The 22,787-nt window shown below is 38.6% G+C and overlaps 1 protein-coding gene across 8 annotated transcripts in view; it reads left to right on the top strand.

The window, feature by feature from the left end:
• cdh4 (cadherin 4, type 1, R-cadherin (retinal)) overlaps window positions 1–22,787 on the top strand; it is a 490,519-nt gene that overhangs the window by 403,908 nt on the left and 63,824 nt on the right. For all 8 annotated transcript variants that reach the window (XM_083534056.1, XM_083534054.1, XM_083534053.1 and 5 more), the window contains one exon: window positions 13,887–14,113. In XM_083534056.1, the coding sequence (XP_083390182.1) occupies window positions 13,887–14,113 (227 nt within the window). The remainder of the gene's footprint in view (window positions 1–13,886; window positions 14,114–22,787) is intronic.

The raw sequence follows: 22,787 nt of genomic DNA, 5'->3' as shown, positions 1-22,787 counted from the left end.
GGCTGTGAGTTGGATGGCTAGACAGATTGCATTTTGAAAAAATAATAAAAGTAATAAAATTCATTCATTCATTTGAAGAAATAAACATCCTATCCTAAATAAATCTTCCCAAAACCTTGTGGCAAATTATGTCATGGTCTATAAACAAGGCAAATTGTGTATATATGTATTTATATTAGGCGGCAAGTCAAGTAGCTTTTATTGTCATTTTAACCATATATAGCTCATGCAGTACACAGTGAAATGAAACAGCATTCCTCCAGAACCCTGGTGCTACATAATAGAAGAATAGCCTTTATTTGTCTCATATACATGCACAGTGAAATTCGTTCTTTGCATATCCCAGCTTGCTCAAAAGCTGGGGTCAGAGCGCAGGGTCAGCTATGAAACGGCGCCCCTGGAGCACAGAGGGTTAAGGGCCTTGCTCGAAGGCCCAAGAGTGGCAGCTTGGCGATACCGCGGCTTGAACCCCCGACCGTCCGATCAGTAACCCAGAGCCTTAACCACTGAGCTACCAGTCCTCCATAAAACAACATAAAGCTACATAAGACTGTGTCTTTGCCACATAAAGTGCATCGTGTGCAACCTGGTGCAAACAGTGCAAGACAAGACAGTGCAAAGACAACACAAGTCAGTGTAGGACAAATACACAAAATAGCGCCGCCAGTAAACCTGCTGTGTATTATACAGTGCAGTGTGTAAGAGAGAACTGGATACAGGGGGAACATCCCACAAGCGCTGCAGTGGTCAGTATCTATCAAAAGTGTACGCTCTGAGGGTGTGGATGATACTTGCACAAAGAGATACCTTGTTGCCAAATCTGAAAGCAAAGGCAGAGCGTCCTTCATGTCCCACCACCAGGTTACTGGACTCACTGAGGACAGTGTAGATGGAAGCCGTCTGTACGGCTTTATCTCTGTCTGAATCTTCTCTGTAGTGCTTCTGACAGTGGTCTGTGTTCTTGCTTCAACTGCCATGTCCTCTACAGCAAACAGCTCCTCAAGGGCAAAGAGCTTTGGCCTTTTCTATGAACAAATAAGTAAATAAATAAATAAAAATATAAAACACTCCAAAGGTAAATGCAAACAAGTTAATTTTCTTGCATCTTGGTCACCCGCTCTCTCTTTGAGCCCCTGGTCTGAGTCTGTATTCAATAGACTATGAAGGTCACATATACTGATCTACAATTTAAGAGAAGTAGAAGATTACCAATAGGATTCAAAAACCTGTTCTGAGGTCCTTTTCATCAGCTCCTCCTCCAGTCTGGTGCACACTTCATCTGCCACTTTTGACTTGAATCTAAGATCCAAGGCTGTGCCTTCCTCCAAGAACTGTCTGATGATGCCATTCTTCAAGACCAAAGAATGGTCATTCTTCTCTGCAGTCTGTAAAATATAATCAGATTCATTAGCTAGACCCTAGTTTTATAAACACAATGGTTCACACTAAAAATGGAATAAGCTAATTACAGAGTTCTTTACCTCTTATCACTGCATTGATTTTTTAAACCGAGGGTCCATAGAGGTGGCCTGAATGACAGGGAACTGCTCCAGGAAACGCTTCACCATGAGGAACAAGCTATTCCACCTTGTTCTCACATCAAGGATGACAGCAGAACTAGAGTGAGAAAAAGGAAATTGGTGTGTGTGTGTGTGTGTGTGTGTGTGTGTGTGTGTGTGTGTGTGTGTGTGTGTGTGTGTGTGTGTGTGTGTGTGTGTGTGTGGTTATCAAAATGGTTGTTCATTTGCCAAGATGTTTTACTGCATGATTTTAGCAAAGGATATTTCTAAACTATTTGGACAGAGTTTTGCACTAAAGATGATCTATTGTGATGTGTACATATTGAGAAGATGCTGCTTTTCTTTAAGGACAGGTTTAGCCATACCCATTCATGCCCATTGTGAGACTGAGGGTATAATATAAAGCTACTGAGCAGCAATATTAAAAGTTTGAGCAAAGCAGCAAGTTTTTTTAACACCCATCTTTTTTTTACTGCTACATCCATGTTTGCTGCATTATTCACTGTCACAGCAACTACAATGTCCCCTGTCGCCTGTAGGATGCGTATACTGCCCCTGTATGTAGGACTTGCTCTTTTATGGAGCCCTCTCTCACATAGTGGACTGACACTGTCAGGTAGTGGTCCTGTGCAACGCTGGTCCAGCCATCAGCAACCACATCCCTCACATCTTGTAACTCTTTCTTGACATTCTCTTTTTCTGCTACATACCATGCAGGTATGAAAGTATTTGAGAGCATGTCTCGGCCAGGGGACTGATATCTGGGGTTTAAGGCGCTTATTACCTCGCTATAGATGACATCATCAAACACCAAACGTAAAAATAGCGTTGTTTTATTATTGTTGCTTACTATAAAAGGTTACACAAAAAAAAACTCCGGGTTAAGAGACTACCTACAAACCTGGCCAACAACCTTAATGGCAAAGTTACAACACCATTTATAGCTTACCTACCTCATAGAGCCTTCACTGTAAAAAAAAAAAAGAGAGCAAACCTTTAACAATAAACTTTGTGACGGCCCTGTGGCATTCATGGATAAATGGATTAACACTTGATAGTCTCCTAATTCCAGGGTCAGCAGGAACAGAGGCTATAACATTGATGTGAAGGGGGGAAAAAAACATGAATGCTAAACTGTAAATGCAGCCAAAGATAAGGACATTTAAATAAGATCACAAGTTTAATGTGAGTTCGAGCATTTTAGCATTTTTAGCATTGATTGAGCGCACAAACGTTAACGTAAAAAAAGTACGCAAGCATGTAGCACTACAAGTTAGCAGATTTTGTATGTTTGTTTGCCTGTCGGAGCCCTGGTCATAGCGCCGCTATCTTCATCAGTAATGGAGGCCGACTCTTGTGGTGGGCATTTTGAAGGAAGCCCTGAGGCAGGGAAATGCTGAGAGGATGGCAGCACGAGCTCGATACCCAGCCCTGGGCCCCTGTTAGATAGCTGAATTTGATCCCCAAAACAAGCCAACGCACAATTTAAAGTCAGCAAAGGACTGGCTTTAGACAAAGAATAGTGGTTTGGAATGACCCATTTAGATTCATGTAAATCTATTTGAAAACATGTGGACTGACTTGATATTGCCGTTGAATTTTTGGGAGGAAAAGTCGGATAAAATCGCCAGACGAAGGTGTAATATGTCGGCAGACTCTTGCTCATAAAGAGTGCTGTATTAGTATTAGTTAGAGTGTGTGCAAACACATGCAGCCAGGTTATTGTAAGTATTTACATTTTTTCCCTCGTGTGCGTTTATGTTCGTGCATTTTTGTCTGACAGTCTAGGATACCAGTCATATGCACTTTTAAGACCTCTTCAATACTTCTTTTATAAGCTGTTTTTCCTTCGAATGATTAGAGAAATGGATCTGTATGCCAGGAGCGAATACGTTCCTCCCGAGTTGAGCGTTTTGATCGATGAACAAATAAAAGAGAAGAAAGAAAACGGAGGTAAAGAAGAGGAGGCGAGAATGCGCTGCCCACACAAAACGTGTACGTTTGACCTTTGTGAGTCTTTGCTTCACAGTCAGTTGCAAAGCTAAAAGCGATAACAAGCTAGTTGTGAGTAGAGATGCCTTACCTTTTGTGTTTCTTTTTTGGACAACAACGAACCTCCCGAAGGAATAGAACGTGGCTGCCACTGACACCACATGGTATTGAAAAAGATTGTTTCGATAGTGACTTTGATCACTGTTGTGTGTAGGGGTTTACATGTGCATGCTGGATGCCATGGCAGTTCAAATTCTTAACTCGACCCAGTGCTAACTTGTCTGTTTTGCCAATTCCCCTATGTTCGGAAAAGACGGGCCATTTAATCTGATCTTTTCTTTTTAGATAAATATATTTATTTCCCCCCTCAACTCCAGATTTCATCTTCATTTTTTAACACTGCATGAATTTAAGAAAAAGCAGTCATTTCGATTCCCTTCAAATTAGCCCTCAGATCCTTTCTTCTTGATGGAGCGAAACGTCTTCGTGGTTCAGCAAGGCAGATCAAACGCTGGAAAAGAGGAGATGGTAGAAAAGGCTGTTGTGCATGAAATAGGATCTATATTAATAAATATTCCTGAAAAGACCCACACTGTCACTGCCTCAATAGATAATCATGTGGCTACAGATATGGATTCAGTTTTGAAAGGTGCATCATTAATATTGAACGTTTCTCCGAACATGCCGCAGCTCTTTTTAAGGAAATATTGATTTGTTCTTTTTAGTTTCTAAAGACGTGGTTTTTTTTCCATATAAAAACAGTCTTTTGGCTTCTTTTTGAGGTCTCGATTATTTTTTATGTGTCGACTTGAGTAATTAGGTTTGGGTTTTCAGACTTAACATTTGAAAGTTTTGTTTCAAGAGAGCTGCTGAGTTTCAGGCAGAGAGTTTTGGTTTAGAGAAGGTTTCAGTTAGAACCCATTTTGCTGATTCCATGCCAGACTATAGAGATTGTTGTGGAACTGTAAAGCAGGTAGAGAGGCTGTGAGAAGTTTTGTTAAATAGCTGGGTAAAGCCCTATATATGGGAATGAACTAAGAAGAAGGTGGCGCTTCAGACTTGGTATTCAGTCATTTTGTGATTCCACAGAAAAAGTAAAGGACCCATTATGGAAAGGCTGTTCAGCAGCCCAGCGATGTTGAATGAGTATCAGGTTGAAAAGAGCCATCGGTTACCTTCAAATTTCTCACAGAAAGCACGTTAGCCATCGTCCATTTAATAGCTGTTGTGTGCAGTAGTAGACGAAGTACACAAACCATGTAGTTAAGTTCAAATAGAAATACACTCATTAAAATATGACTCCAATAAAAGTGCTCCCTTTAAACATTCACTTGAGTAAAAGTACAAAAGTATTTGCCTTCAAATGTACTGAAGTATCCAAAGTGCTATGATTTATTATGGCTATAATGTTCCTATTATCATTTTCGGTCACAAAACTCTTGCTGTAATCAACTTTATGTAAAAAGACTCTAATGTTACTCGGCACACCGATTTATTAACAGAATCGTATTAATAGCGTAAGTCAAACACTGATCGATATCTATTAAATCACGCAAATGAGGCCACTGGTGTTAAGAGTTTCTTCCATCATTTATTACTCTCCATATGTTCTGCTTGCTGTTGAACCGATACTGAATTGTATGTTGGTAGATACCACCAAGTTTTTTATCCACTCATAAATAAAAAGATAAACAATGTAGTAAAGTTAAAATCTCACCGAATGGAAATACTTCAGTAAAGTACAGAAAAGTAAAGTATAGTAAACAGTGAAGTACAATTCTGTGAATTGGGGGAAGAAAAGAACCAAAGGACCTGTAGATATTGGAAGGAACTTTGAGAAACTGTCTTTCAATGTCTTCCAAAAAAAAGGTCATGAATGAGCAAGGTGTGATTGAGTCATGAATCGGTGGAAAAAAAAAAAGTCCTTCTGAAATGTACACTGTCTACCTCCTGTTTGTGAACATTACACTAATCTTTACTATCTCTCTGTCTCGCTCTCTTCCTCTGTCTTCTTTTCCAGGGTCTGTAATCGAATTGTATATGAATAATTTAAAACATGAGCTCATATCACTCTACACGAACGATCTGTAAATCAACATCCGGTACATCCCTGTCCAAAGAGTGATATTCTGGCCCTCTCTTGCTCCTTTGCTCTCTGATGGCCTGCTGGGAAATATTCAAACTGTCTAAATTGGAGTGAATAAATGTTCTGGATTGAAGTGAATGGGATCATCGCTCGAGTGAATGACTGAACTCTCAAGGCTGTGAGTCATATAGTTAAATTGAAGCTGTGTCATAATGATGATGATGATGATGATGATCATCTCTTATAATGATGCGATACAAATCTACAGAATGAGCCTAGCTGTCATGAGGATGCTCACTGGATTGAAATGAGTGCTAATTGTCATATTAAAGTTATTTGCATACAAGTAGCAGATCGAGATTTACCTCAGATGTATTTGGGTGCAATCCAAATTCACTTTGACCTACACGTTTCAACTTGCGCTGACAACATGGCGTGGTGGTCTGGGAGCGATTGCAGGAAAATCTCGCCCTCAGGATGAAGCTAATCTTCTGTGTATTGTTGAGCTTGCAAGGTGAAAGGTTCGAATCAATGCGGTCCCACTTCATCAAGCTGCCGGGTTCGTTTGATTTGCTGTGAGTAAATGGCTGAGACACACTTTTTATTCCCTAATGGTCATACTCAGAGTCAGGCTAAGCGACGCTTTAATACAGAAACTGCGCACATTATCATTCAGGAGGATTTCTCTTGGAATTAAAATGATGATATGATTTGGTGTAAGCATAGCAAGCGTGGTCAGCTCGGTTCTCCAAACCATTCTGGGTTCTTTAGAAGAGAACACCATGAATAAACCAAAACGTTATTATTGAAACAAAATTTTAAATAAAGATACAAACCCATACCCAATGTAACTTTACAGAATGTATGCATTTTAAGGGTCACAAATTAGTCCCTATAACTTTTATCCCCAATGAGAAAGCCTGTGGTGACGGTTGCCTCATACCTGAGATGGTATAAGAAAGAGATTATGAGAGGAACCCATCCTTATTTGGGTGCCACCCAATGTCCGTTCAATCATCATTCGAGACTTGAATGCAAAATTGTTCATGGCTATTGCATCCCTTGGTAAAGCTTTATGACCTCCAGTAATGATCTTATGGATTAAGCTGTATGTATTATTAACTATCAGCGCATAACAATATAAATAAAATCTAATGTAATGTAATAGCATGTGCTGAATCGAGCGCTATTCCCTGAGCTGCTGAGTACTCAGGGGAAGTAATATCGTTATAATAAACAAAATTGCTACTTCTAATTACAACTGGGACTGTTCATGAAGCCATATATTTTGTTGCATATACTAGACTTTTATTAGTTGTGCGTTTTATTGCTTCTCAATCATTCATCATTATTTCTGGGTTTTTTTTACAGTTTCTTTTTTTTATGGTTCATTACATTACATTTGACAGCATATAATAAGTTATTTCTTTCTACAGTCTGCATTTTCTATCCCTTTGTCTAGACGGTCTGAAGAGTAAATACAAACACTTTTCCTGTCATAAATATTGACTTAACTTTTGGTATAAAGTTGCAAAAACTCTTAAATACAGCCCCAAAATAGAAGCACTGTTCCATTTCAGCAGCAAAACATGTCCAGGTGCCTAGAAATTGAGGTCATTTGTGCAGCAACGTAAAAAAACAGCCGGCAGATTGAACAACATTCAAGTCAAGCAGAGTTAGAATATATGAATTTTAAAAAAAAAAGAACATTACATTTAAGTATGTAAAACTCTTGAAAACTTTTTTTTTTTTTTTCCCAGAATGTTTGCGCCAGTAGTTTGTAATATTTTCACCGAACAATGATATTATGCAATAAAGAAAAATAAATGCTAGGTAAAAATGAAACATAAATATATATTTCATATATTTCATATTTGCATCTGTGTTTCTTTTTTACTTCTAATTTATTTTCATTTTTTTGCAGTTTTGTAGTTTCTTGTGTTATGTTATTGTAAATAAATTTGAGGAAAATTTATTTTAACTTTTCTTTTTTGCAAGTGTTAAAACCTTGTTATCGCATGTATTTATTTTTTTTGCCATCACTTATTCATTTTTACACGATTTCTATACAGCTTTTTTTATATGAGCCTTAATATAAACGTAAAACATCATTCACATATTTACGTGTTCACGTGTAATTTCATATCATTTTATACAATCATTTGTCGAAATACTCATTTTTCCCACTACATATAAGCACACATTATCCATAAGAGTATCAAGATCCCAGCTTTAAATGGTTCACTACACAGTAATTCTAAGTATCCAGCATTGTTTAGGCTTCATCCTCTACAAAATAGCAGAATAACAGATCTAAACTAATAGAATGGTGTTCGAGCATCTCTCTCACACACATGAGAACAGACGTCCCTATAGCCAATCTCATCACCATTCACAGTCATGTGCCTTCCACATAAACATCCTCGAGCAGAGGTGTTGTAGCTTTAGGCAGCGTGGAGTTATTGCGTTGTCCTGTAAGATAGCGGCTTACACAGCCTCTAGGCTCAGCTCGTCTCCTGCTTATAAACAAGATTATTCCGATGACCTCGGGGGTTTTGCATGAGAAAAATATACATGATGGACTTGGAGGCAATAAGCAATGAGATTCATCATAAAATGCAAAGTTCTCGTAATAACTTTCTTCCTGTTGCATCATCACTTATTGACACGATGAATTGTGTCTGCATTATTAGATACTTTTGATTATATAAGTATAATGCAATGCAGACAAAGTCAGGCATGACTGTGATATGGTCATTGGTGCCTAATAGGCTATTTTGAGTATTTTATATGCAGCTGATATCTTGGAAAGTTCACGGGTCTAATCTCCAGGGTTTACACAGAACGGTTCGGAAAGAACCCAAACAAGTATCTCTTTAAATCTACTAAGATATTAAAGAGAACCCTTTAAGTAGTAATTGTCCTCCAACCCTCTTAGTCTAATAAGAAAAGGTGTTTACATTTAATTAAAGCAAACAGAGGGTGGTGGTGGTGGTAGTGGTGGTGTGGGGTCTTGGCACAAAATCCTTCAGCTTGGCAGTGTTTGTGTTGGTAGCCTCTTTTAACTTCCACACCACCCAGCAGCAGACTTTAAACTCAGGCCAAGATCTCATTGTGAAATGCAGTTGTAGGACAAAGCGAGACCTTTATTCAGTGCCAGTGTGCTGTCACTGATTTGTGATGGAGTTGTAAATGGATTACATTCCTGTTGTACAATGCCTCATCAGGGTATTTTCAGATGGTATGCCAAAATTGGGCGGAAAATACGACTGGACGGGATTTCCCTGGGTTTCCATGTGTCACTGAACTAGGAATACCACCAAACACTACGCTTTGCGGATCTTGACGGTCATTGTTATAAGTATCGGAATGGCTGGTACATTAAGGGCAAGTGTTTCTGTGTAACATTGTGTGTTCCATGAGTTCGATCATTGAGCTCGGCTCTGATGAAGCATTATGTTAAGCAGTTATGCAAAACCATTTTAGATCTGAGGACTCCACCCAGGTATTCCAGCATGGGAAGGTTCTTTGGTTGGTTAAGGTTTCTATATTATAAGACCACTCGATGCAAAAACCCTGCAGCAACATTAGGACTTACCGAAAGGGAGTTGAAGCTGAGTCAAAATTGAGACCATTTTAAAGATAGACTAAGTCTGAGTCAAGTCGAGATCGTCAAATCCTTTTTCTTGAGGCTTTCCCTCAACTAAATGCTTTTCAGTGTTTCATAGAGAAGGAATTGCTTCTTTTTAAACTGTCTGCATGCAAAAAGACATAAACAGTCAAAATCAAGACCACCTACCAAGACAAGTTCAGGTCAGTACAGACAATAGTTCGAGACTGGAGTTAGTCCAAGAAATGACTAAAATCCTATAACCCATTTAATCCATTTAAAGACATTAACATTAACACTAACATTTCTAGACAGTGTGATTTGGAGTAGCCTGTGCACATAAAAGCTTCTTTTTAGGGCATGTGTGAATAATCTTGAGTATCTAACAGAAACAGATGTGGACATTAAAAGAACGTAGAGTACAAACCTCCATGATTTGAGGATCGAGCCCCAGATTCTACAACTCTGATGCACCAATGCTGTCTGCCTGCCATCCAGAACATTTCTGTTCCTCTTCTCATTGCTCAAGAGTCACAGAGATTCAGCACTGCCTATGAACAAAATGATATCCTTTTTATAGCTTATTTTGTAGTAGCATGTTCAGCTTTCATCCACGTTTGCCAAAAGAGCAAAGGGAGAAAAATAATATCGGGGTAAGTTTTTTTAACTAACTGTTCACAGACGTTCAGCTCCTGCAGAGAAAACAAATCACTGGCAACCTCCTTCTACCTTAATTCCTTGTGCAGGTTGGAGAGAAAGACGGCTGGAGAGAAAGAGCGAGAAAATAATTCAGAAGTCAGAAGCACATCAAGCTGAGTGTGAATAGAGTGGCTGCCAGTTGTGTTCCTTCTGCCATGTTCTCTCTTCAACTTTCCAGTTGGCACCTTACTCACAGCACCCCAGTAAAACATGTCAGACTTTGAAATGTCCATAAAGCTTTTGTCTTTTTTTCCAAACTCAGATCCAGGCTACGGGTGATAAAAAATGCAGTTTAAGTTGACTTCAAGCAGTTCAAGTTTTTCCCCGCTTTATAACACAGTGGTGCTGAGGTCTCAGATCTGATCTAGTCAGAAGGTGTTGATTTATTTTTTAACAGCTCTAACAGTAGTGCAGGCTGTATTGACTTTATAGTAACAGCTCATTCACACAGACTTGTACAGTTGATGTTCCACATAATAAAAAAAATCTAATGAATATCTTCTATATGGACTATATGGGCACCGGTTTGTGTTTGTGACACCTGACCACACAATTTGCATGTGCTAATCGCACATTCTATTACACAATTAGTCCCTAATTGCTATTATAAAACCTCCACTCTTCTGGGAAGATGTTACAATAGATTGCAATTGCGTGGAGATTCATTCAGCCTCAAGGGTGTTAGCAAAAGTCAGGTATTGATGTAGGTGAGTTCAGTCAGTCAGTAAGGTTTCCACTTCATCCCAAGGTTGTTATAAATGCTTTTCAGTGTTTCATAGAGAAGGAATTGCTTCTTTTTAAACTGTCTGCATGCAAAAAGACATAAACAGTCAAAATCAAGACCACCTACCAAGACAAGTTCAGGTCAGTACAGACAATAGCTCGAGACTGGAGTTAGTCCAAGACCTGACTAAAATCCTATAACCCATTTAATCCATTTAAAGACATTAACATTAACACTAACATTTCTAGACAGTGTGATTTGGAGTAGCCTGTGCACCTAAAAGCTTCTTTTTAGGGCATGTGTGAATAATCTTGAGTATCAAACAGAAACAGATGTGGACATTAAAAGAACGTAGAGTACAAACCTCCATGATTTGAGGATGGAGCCCACATTTTTTTAATGTGTGCCATGAAAACTTAAACCTAATGACAATCAACAGATTTATTGTTTATTTATGTACAGTAAGACCAGGTCTTCAAAGGGGGATATTAGGTCAATGTGGCGTTATGGAAAATGCTTCTGAATAACATGATTCAGCACCAGACACATCCTTTTGTTCCCATGCCAACACTGAATGTTAGCATAGCAGCAACAACCAGGGCAGGGTGACTGCGTCTGTTTTTCATATGCAAACACTTTCCTGCATTCAGCCAGCTCCCCTCTAGCTCTCCTCTGGAAAAATGCAGCATCCTCAGTGGCTGTAATTAGCTCCCTTCCATTAAAGCAAATTAGCTCCATTTACCATTTATACAGGACCGTTGATTGCCGTCATTGTTTGATGGAAACGTGCGATTTTCTCGTGACAGATGGTCGCACTGGTTTTGTGTGAAGTTTAGATGTTTGCTTCGAACAAAGCAATGGCCATTTCAAGCAGGAAAATATTTATCATTGTTGGAGTCTGTATTGAAAGAAAATATTGTGGTTATCCTGCATATCTATTGCTGTTCAGTTTTGAAAGCAGGCATACTGAATATGAAACAGACAAATGATCTCATGTTGAACATCTTTATATGAAGCAGTATGGTGTTGGAATTTCTCAAATAATATCAGCTTGAGCCAGAAGAAAGTATTAAGTCCAATGGCTGTCTGTCTGTCTGCCTTTCTAGATGTCCGGATGGATGTCTGGATGTCTGGATGGATAGATGGATGGATGGATGGATGGATGGATGGATGGATGGATGGATGGATGGATGGATGGATGGATAGATAGATAGATAGATAGATAGATAGATAGATAGATAGATAGATAGATAGATAGATAGATAGATAGATAGATAGATAGATAGATAGATCATAACATTTGAATATATACATTTCATGTACAGTAATCCCCCGCTTTACTACGGTTCGAATCTCACGCCCCCTTGTTTATCGCGGAATTGCATTTGCCACATAACTAATTTGTTTAGCCGATTTTCCCGATTTTCCGCGGATAGCACAATAGACCAAAAAACTTATGGGGAATTGTTTTAATGTTGAAATTTATGAATAAAAATATAATTAATAATTATAAAGTGAAGGGAGTGGTGGCTCCAGCGGTTAAGGCGCTGGGTTGCCGATCGGAAGGTCTGGGGTTCAAGCCCCGGTATCGCCAAGCTGCCACTCTTGGGCCCTTGAGCAAGTCCCTTAACCCTCTATGCTCCGGGGGTCCCTTACGAGGGAAATATCAAGGTCCGTGACGTGGGGCCATCTTCCCGTAGGCTCACCACCTGCAGGAGGGACCATAAGGGACGGTGCTGTGAGGATTGGGCAGCAGTCGAAGGCGGGGGCCTGCTTAGACTGCTGCCCCCGCGACCCGAATTACGGATAAGCGGGAGAAAATGAATGATGAATGAAAGTGAAGTTAAATGTTAATACAGTACTGTATACATAAAATAGCATATTTGGGGTGGCGTCCGTTCATCGCGTTTTTTTTGTATATTGCAGGCAATACTCCACACCAAACTGACTAACAATAAAGAGCAGTAGGGCGTACAATTTCATCTTATTTACCAAATTTTGCAGTAGTCATTTTGAGAATTACAACTTGGACTACTGCTATATACACTACATACAGTATCAGCAAGGAAATAAGACTTCTGTTAGATTTCAGTGTTTGGTATCTTTTCTTTCATATATTATCATTCTAATCTTTGTGATGTCTAAATTGAGTAAATTCTAAATTGCCTCTTGATATTTTAATACAGTATTACATCTGACAACAATTACTTTTCTCGATCCACATTTTCTATCGTTGTTTTTTTCCCCCTCTAGCTTAAAGTTGGTGCCTGTGTTTAAAGGTCATGGCTTTGGAAAAGTCATACATATCTACTCAAGAATAATCTGAGAAACAACAGAAGCGAGAACTACACGCTGGATATTTATTATAATCTGAGCGGAGATTCTAGAAAAACTTCTGAAGGCCCCAACCTGGAAAAAAAGTAAAGCTTCTCCTACTATAGAACATCCACACACATGATTCATGCATCTGACCCGAATGAGACTCGACAACACTGCACGCCATGTAGAAAGTGCAGGAGTGTGTATTTTCCACTCGAATCGCACGTGAATCATTGGAACATGTCTTGTCTTGTGTGGTATTTTGTGTTTTCTGTAGCAAGCACTGGACTCACAATTAATATTTGATGCAAGACATTTCTGTCATAAGTTTTCATCATATTTTTAATGTGGTTTGGAGGGGACGGAGTGACGCGATTGTTAAGAAAGTCTTTGAAGTCTTCTTTTTCGGGATAGAGATAGAGACAGTATAGAGTGGTTTATTACACCCTACATAAAAAGTTGACCCTAGTCATTCCATATAGTTCTAGTTGTGTGTGTCTGTAAGGATGAGTGAGAAAGGTGGAAAATAATCTAAATGTTTCTCAGGATATGAGTCTACATGCTTATGAATGTGTTAAACCCATCCCTCAAGGATTACACTCTCTACCACCTTTATCACTCTCTTTCCTCTCTCACACTCTCTCTTTCTTTCTCTCTCTCACACACACAAACACAGTTGGTCATAAAGATTTCTGTCATCAAAGTTATAACCAGTGAAAACTGTTCTTTTTTATATAGGATTTAAAATTGCACTTGTTTTTTTCCCTCTTCTGACTGACCAATTAGCGGCATTTATTTTCCACCTAAACAGACCATCTGAAGGTCATTTGCTTTTTATTTATTTATTTTTATTAATTTTTTTATGTCTCAGTGAAAGAATCAAGTAGTCATCATTGCTGTTCATTCACCCTACATCTGCTCATTTCTCCTGTTTAGTGATATTCGAGGCTTGTCATCTGAATGAGCGGATCAGCTTCGAGAGCAGCGACCCCAAATTCGGCGTTCATCCGGACAGCTCTCTGTACGCTGAGCAAGATGTGATGAACCTGTCCGAGCCTATACAGTTCATGGTGACGGCTCAAGGGAGCAAAGACACGCGGATCTGGGAGACAACCGTTAAACTCGCTGTCGCTGGACACCCACTTCCTGCCCTCATAAACCAGGTGAGGAAGATCATTTATTCATTAATTGTAGCTCAGCAGTTAAGGAAAAATTAACACATTTATAAATGAATATTAATGCAAACCTAATTAAATGCCACCCTGAAAAAAAGTAGGAAGAGTAGGTTAATGCAATGCAGTGGCATTTTTTGCAGGTGAGCTTTTCCTTTTATAAAGTTTTGTGGGCATCACTAAATATGAATGTGCCAAGAACATATGGGGGATGGAGGTATTTACCAACATGCATATTATATAGATAAAAAGTTTGAGGACAACTAACAATAAAATTCATATATGTGTCTGAACATCACATTCCACATTTTGTCCCCAGTGCTATTATAATAACCTCCACTCTTCTGGGAAGATGTTCCACTAGATTTTGGAGTGTGCTTGTGGAAATTTGTGCCCCGTCAGCCACAATAGTGTTAGTAAGTCAGTCAGAGTAAGTCAGTACTAAGTCAGGTACTGATGTAGGTGAGGTGAGGATGCCTGGGGTGCAGTCAGCGTTCCAATTCAACACAAGGGTCTTCAATAGGTTTGAGGTCAGAGCTCTATAGCAGACTTAATATTTTCTACTCCAACCCATATAAACTATACCAACATGAAGCTGGCTTTGTGCATAGGGGCATGGTCATGCTGGAACAGGTTTGGGTTTCCTTGTTGAAGTGAAGGGAAGATTTCATGCTACCACATCAAAAGACCTCCTGTACAATTGTGTACCTCCAACATAGTGCTACAAGTTTGTGAAAGAATCCAATATAGCTGGAAAACTTGGATGTCCCAATACTTTTGTTTATACAATGTAAGAAAAACAAATTTGGTTCACATTTGTGCTGGCATGAATACCTTACTAATCAAAACTTGGTCATTCCAGAGATTACATTAGTAAAATGCTTACCTCAGTAAAATGTTGCAGTATTCTCAAGAAAACTAAGACTCCTAGAATATGAAACACTTTCCTCCCTAGAAGGCATAAAGTCCCTCTAATGAAAAAAACCAACATACATTTAATAATATGTTAATGTTAAGGTAGCATTTTTTTCTTTATTAGCGGCATGTTGGACTAGCATTGACTCCAGTAGCTAACACAAATGGCTAATCAGAAAGTCAAATTCTAGCTAATAGATATTATTAACAGGATATTTTACTAATGATTCATTCATTTGCAATAGTACAGTATGTACATTAGTAAGTACAATAATCGAACTCATGTCCAGCAAACTTACCAAGATTTTATTTCAAAGTAATTGAACAATTTGTCTTGCTGATGAAAGTTTCTAGGTACAACAAAATATATAATAAACAGAAGAAAGACTGAAGTAAGAAGATTAGGTTTCTTCTTAATATGTGACACGATACCTGCCCTTCCACTTATGTATCGACTAGCAATAACTTTTACACCCTGCCGGTAAAAAAAAAAAAGGTTATGCTAGAATTCACTTTACCTGCACTTTTGATACAGCTGGAAAATGTGAATATAATCATTGTTTGAAATCTAGATATGGTTAAGTGGATTATTCAATAAGCACAGAAATGCTTTGAAGGTGCCTATAAATTAATATGATGGTACAAATTTGCCCTGCTGTTCTTATAATTAAAGCTCTGATCAAAATGGAGGACCCTGGAAATTATTTTAGTCTGGAGCAGGTCTCTGAACACACAAAACACCCCAGGTTTCGCAATCTCAAATATGTGTGTAGTCACATAGAACTCGTGAAGGCATTTTTATACTTTAATACTCCACAGAGGTGAGTAAAAACAGGATTTAGGGAGAAATGTAAGGTCTTTTCTTTGTTAAAATCTAAAATCATGGTCATCAGCTCTCGATTATGTCACGAAGCTCTTGTCTCTCGCTTGTCGATGATGGTCAACAGCAGTGAGTTGGCGTGTACCTGGTTTATGACCTTCCCACTGGCCTTGGGACTTTTCCAGCATCTAAAGTGACCCAAAAATGACCAAACTACAAGAAAGCACTAAGGTTTCTCCAGGGAGGAGGACATGTGCTCCTCTCACCGTGTCCCTAACCCCCTCACATGTCCCTACCTTCTGTGCAGCCATTTAGAGAAGCCTCTCTGTGCCAGGCTGCTGAAGGACATACACACACAAACACACACACACTCACAAATGCCTAAGCACACACATGCCTAAGCTCACCCCCAAACAAATGTCCTAAATAGGCTTTGGGATTAGAACAGGATAATGAGTGTATTGAATTGGTTGGTCTAATGATAATATTATCTAATACAAGGCACTGATTAGATCAGTTTAGGATACAGTGTGTAATCTTTATTACTGTGTCACTGGACTGAACTTGACTAGTCAGCATGCAAAAAAAAAGAGTAGTCTCTTGAATAGTCTGGTATATACAAACTTCTAGATGTGCAGTATCCCGAGAGAGAAGTTTGGAAAGACACTTGATTCGTTTTTTGAGCCTTATGGACTCTCTCAACAGTACCTCAGTCCTGTTCGTGCTCTTTTTAACGGTTTAGATGCTGTTTTTTTTTTATTTTCTACCAAAATATCCATCATCAAAATCTTAATATTCTTGATTACTAGTCATATAATTTAATCTGTATCAGTCATATTAAGTGGGGAGACTAAAATCTAATAGCTATTAGTAACGCCACAGTGAAACTCTTAGGGCTAAGCAATCCATTATACAATGGGTCGGCATCTTTGTCGGCATATTAATAAGAATACAACTAATGTATAAAAAAAAAACACAACTTGTGCTTCTGTCATTTGTCCTTTATTTTATTTTTCGCCTTGAACTGTGGTTTTCTGGCTATATTGCTTCCTACAGCCTACCACATTATAGCAACTATACATACTGTACACTTTATTATTTTTTTTGAATGTAATAAGAACACAGCTTGGCAACTAGACACTTCTGGCCTGCCGACTTTCCCCTATCAGTGTTGTGCTGATGCTAGAGACACTTAACTAAGTGTTAAACAAACATCCCCACAGAAAGCCATTTATTTATAGATGAGATTAGGAGTCCCTGAGACTGATTTGTTACTACAGAACTGATAATGTAGTGTAACAAACACATTAATGTAGACCTATGGATAATCGTTGAGCGTCAGATCCGTGCTGTACAAAACGACAAAATCCACAGCTTCTTATTTGAGAAAAACGAGAAAGTTCACTGAAACTGTACCCGAGCAACTAACGAGGTCATCTCATTTTTAATGTCAAATTTGAGATTTTCTTATACTATTTTGGGGAAAATATGATGTTTGATTACGTTCAGGATATTCTGACTTCCTGAAGTGTTTTCATGTCAAAATTTGAAAAGTTGTCATTAATGATGAATTCCTGAAATGTATATCAATTACAAATACCATGTCTATTCTATAATTATACACGATTCACTTTCACTCCAAATGCAGGTTGTAAAAATTTGTTATAAGGGTTTTTTTTTTTTTCTCTTTTGTTTTAATTAAACACCGATTAACAGTAACATATCATTATCTGCACACGTGTAATAGCACATGCACTATTTTGGTAGCTGTTTCATTTCTAGACTATTAACACTACAATTAACACTATGGTTCTGGAGGGAGATGCATCACAACTGCAAAGGAATTAGCTGAAACAGTACTGTAAATACTTTTACATGAAGAGTTACTAACAGTTACTAAGTACCTTAATAATGTACACTATACACAATTATTGAGGTTAATTATAGAGGAATTGTGGATATATGTAGGTCTTAATGCAAAGCTGAAAAGCTTTTGCTTTTGGTTCGGTTAATAGAGTTGAAATAGAGCAGACAATTTCCCCTTTAGACCTATAACATTTTACTAACAGCGCTTACACAAGTCTAAGTTTATCTGTCCCGAAATACACTGCACTGACCTGCATTTGTGCTCAGCCTCTGCTGTAGAACGATTTATATATATATATGTATGTGTGTGTGTGTGTGTGTGTGTGTGTGTGTGTGTGTGTGTGTGTGTGTGTGTGTGTGTGTGACTGGTTTTACATTTTAGGACGTAATCATCTGGTAATTGTCAGGTCTTGAAATGAGCTGAATACGACTTTAGATGAACAACACGCCATGTGACGCCGTGTCTTTATATATTTTTTCAAAACATAAAGCCAAAATTGGATTCAGTGTGAGAAAAACTAAGTACACCTTTACTGCTTGCATAAGAATTAAAAGGCTAAGTAGCAGCCAGGTGCTGCAAATTAAATGCTTTTAATTAAATGAAGTAAGTAAGCAGGTGTGACCACCTTGGTTAAAACCCAATTCTAGCAGTTTGCTAGTCCGGGGCATTCAGGACAACACAAGGAGGAAAGATATCGGCACTGATCATAGAAAAGCAATTGCTGCCTCCCACCAATCTGGGAATGGTTATAAGGCTAGTTTCAAACAATCTAAAGTCCATCATTTTACAGTGAGGAACATTATTCACAAGTGGAAAACATTGCACTTTGGTCCGTAGTAACGACATTTAATTCTTTTGTACAATGTGTATGTGGAAGAATGACATTTATATATATATATATATATATATATATATATGCTGTAAGATATACAAGTGAAGAACAAAAAATAGCTTTGGAACTGTTGGCACCTTTTACCAGAGCAGGCAAAAACAGTTGGAGAAATGTACTTATTTTTTTACAAAGCAGTTTCCTTTTTTAATTACTCCATGTGCACTATTGCTGTAAAAGAAAAAACCCTGGTAGTATTCCCTGGTCATCAATGATAATGGAGAAAAGCAGAAGATCAGGTAGTGTGTTGTAAAATTCTAAACAGTTCAAACACTATTCCTCACAACCAGAGACATAATAAATGTCTAAAATAATTGTACAAATTAAAAAAAAAAAGAAAAAAGTTAGAAAACTGTTGAAAGGAATTGAATCATCTAGTTGCCTTTGCCACAGGGTTAAAGACTGACAACGGAAAATAGTTTTTATAGCTTTTATGGTGGAGAACGAATATTTATGAATAATATATTTGACCTGACATTAGAACTAAGGCCTATATTTCGATAATTTTCGGCAGCAAAAAATAGTTTGTCATTCCTACAGAGATCTAACAGTTGTTGGAAGAGCACAGAGATGAAGAAAGCATATGGAACAGTCACGCTGTGGTATTGGAGCGTTCACTGGACATGACTGTGTTCTCATTCAAGCTGAAATGGATCGTACTCCAGCCCTGTGTTCATCCGTACTCTCTCTCATCTGTCTCCAATATATCCCGCTTCCAGGGTGATGGGGAATTTCAGCTAACGTGTGATTGAAAGGCAGAAGGGAGCAGTTAGAGTGATATCATTTGCATATTTCGAACGAGCTGTCATTTATTATTCATGATAAAATCATAAATGGAGGTCACTTATCATCTTTATAATAGATGAATTGTCTCTAGTGAGGGAGTCAATGTCTCAGATGTGAAAATTTAAATTGAACGCGATAATTCTGAATTTTAAAGCAAGAACACACCACTAATAGCACATCTGGATTTAGGATTTTGATGTTTAGAAATCCAGTGTGCAAAATTGCCTATATTTCAATTCCTCATGTGGCCACTGTGTCTAATATAGAATGGGTACATTTATGATGCTTTGTAACAGGAAAGTTCCTGCACGTGGGATAATTTTGCTCAGTGGAACAATAACCGCCAGATGTCTGCAGCATGGCTGCAGGCGAACAGGAACCTGAACGGGCATCTCCCCAGCGGTGTGCCAGCTGGCTGGGCTGGTTCTTTTGGAGCACAGGGCAATCCATCCAGCCATTTCACACTCACTGACTCCTGAATGCCCATCAGGCATCCAACAGCACAATCGAGCCTGTTCTGGTTTATTTCTCCACACCTTCCTTTTGTAATCGGCACATTTGTTTGTAAGCCTGGCAGAAAAATACGTCTTTTTCATTAGGAATCCTGTTAAAGCGCTGTGTTTCATCCTGGCATCGCTATAATGCGATGCATTAATTCATTCTCATGCTCACTTTTTGGCAAGGCGCCGACTTTTTGCAATGCACAAGAGAGCCTAAAATGAGATCTGATTGGATGAATAAGGCATATTATTGGATTTGTCCCTGTATTTCAGCTGAGGCAGTGTGGAAAGGAAGAATAGAAAGTGTGTGTAAGAGAGAGAGAGAGAGAGAGAGAGAGAGAGAGAGAGAGAGAGATGGAAAGGACGAATGTTCAGTGTTAATGAACAGATCCGGTTGGAGAGAGATAAGAGTTTTATCAGTGTTGGAACACATTGGGCTGTGGCTTTGCACACGCAGCAGCACTGAAGCATCACTGTCACATTTTTGCAGAGTGGTCCGCTGCATCACAAAGGTCACAGCATGTAATTTGTAAATTGTAAATTGTGGCGCTTTTCCTTTCCTATGGTAACCGTGATTATTATACAGCTACAATGCAGTACAACCTAACGAACAAGACGAAAATCCAAAAAGGTATAATTTTTTCCAATAATTTTTTTCCCCCTATTCTTAGATGAACTGCAGTTTAACAACAAATCATTTTTACATTTAGTGCCTGACTTCTGCTCTGTCTGTTGTTGACGCTCTTCAGTAGCAGACAGACCATAAGATTGTTTTGAAATGTACAAGTAAAACATGCGAAAAAAAAAGCCCTACATTTCTAGCTTACTCGAAGACAGGAACATGTGCCGGCTCAGAAGTCAGTTAACGTCATGTGATTACACATAATAGGAGTGTAACAGAATGACACCATTTACATCTGTTTAGTGCTTATTTGGATTTCAGCCTGAAGTGGGTGTGGCCTATGTTTTTAAATAAAATACTGTATAAACCTTAATGGTTCCAATTAAAGATGTTCATGGGACTGTTTTTCTAAATGTGTATAAATAAACTAGCAAACAAGTTAAAAACTATTGGACCCCGAGGAAGCACTTACTATTGATAAATAAAAGAACAATGAACAATGCCCTGTGAACCTTTCCAACAAGGAGAAATGAATATTTTATCTACTTTATTAAAGCTGTAATTGTAAGTGTGTTGAACATACGTCTCCAATAGATCAGCATTTAGCAGGCAGTCTACATTATTCTACATGTAGACTAAATAAAGGTTTGCTAGCTGGCTAACAAATTGGCACTTATCCTTTCTGTTCATGAGGCGGTTCCTCACTTTGATGCCCAAAATATTGAGGTGTGGTTCCATATATCTCTTTTCAAGTAGCTTCTTTTTTTAATAAGCATTTTAGCGACAGCTCTGTGTCTCAAACTATTGTAGTTAAGTCTTCACAGTTTGCCTTTTCCAGGTGTAACAATCACAGGCAGTATTTGTATGAATGGTTTACACACATTCCTTGTGTATCTTCCACTTTCCAAGTTCTCCTGCTTCTATATAGCAGGACATTGAGAATTGGCCCAGTGATGCCCAATCCATCATTATTCCTCCTCCTGCCCCTATTCCACAAACTGCTGTGTAGATCTTTCCATACTCTTGCAAATTAGTCTTCACGTTCTGCATTAAACTTACATTTCCTGATTTTTCCTACTGACAAGCCCTGTCCTTGAAAGTCTAAGCTGAGCCCTGAGGAGGAGGGAGGGCCCATGTGCATTAGTCTAAGAGTTGGGACTATAATCAAAATCAAGTCAAATCAAAAGCACAATGTAAGACGTACACAAGCAAACCGCATTGGTGCGAAGCGACCAATCACAGAATGAGCAACCAAGAAGAATAGTACTTAGGACTTACACATGAACTTGAATTAATGGCAAGACTTTCTTTCTTTCGGCTTCTCCCGTTAGGGGTCGCCACAGCGGATCCGGTGGTCTAGTGGTAAGGATGCGGCGCTCTCACTGCTGCCGCCCGGGTTCTACTGCCCTATTGTTATCGAGCCAAACTTTACATTAAGATGTCCACTCATTCTAATGTATTTGAAACCTGAGGACACTAATTATTATCAATACTACTCTTTTCATTTGGATTCCAATGACAATGCTTAGATGTTCAATTTGTTTTAACTGAGAAACAGAGAAATGGGGGATAACGGCATGCTGATAAACTGTGTTTGAGGTCATTGATGAAAAGACCTCGAGCCGATTTAAGAAATACAGCATTACAGATGGTTTTGTCAAGGATGGAAGGAGCACCAGAAGGTATAGGCACCAATCCAACCAGATGAACAGAGTTACAGCTTTTAAAACAAGACTGAAATAACCGTCTGTTGGACCAGCCATCTTAACCTTCTCCTTGGCCTTTTGGACCGGTGACAACAGTCTCATCGCTGACCATGGTGTTTACTGTCAGTTTTACTATGGACTTGGGTTTTGATCTGTCAGATTTTATTTGGTGCATGGCCATAACATGCGTCACTGCCGAAGTGCTTTGTCCTATGGGCTGGCTAAGACGGTCCCAGCTGTGAATTATTACCCTGAAAAGCCCTTTAAGTGCAGACCCCATGGTTATCTTAATAATCCGACACAGGTGTTCTATTGTCAAATCGAAATTGTTTCGCAGCTTTAACGCTGACAGGAGAAGGTAAATTAGACAAGGGTTTTGTGACTATTGTTGGGAAAAAGATGTGGGTATCAGAATTTAGTGCTGTTACATATAAGCCATGCACAAGATTTTTGTAAATTGCATTTATTTTGGATTTCTTTCTCACAATTAATCAGGTCCAAAAATGGTTTCAAATTCAAGCCATTTTATTTATGAGTGAATAAAAACTGGTCAAACACGC

The sequence above is a fragment of the Silurus aristotelis genome (genome assembly GCF_946808225.1).
Source record: "Silurus aristotelis genome assembly, chromosome: 28".
Classification (NCBI taxonomy): Eukaryota; Metazoa; Chordata; class Actinopteri; order Siluriformes; family Siluridae; genus Silurus; species Silurus aristotelis.
Note: the sequence above shows the minus strand (reverse complement) of the source record. Positions and strands in the feature narration are given on the sequence as shown.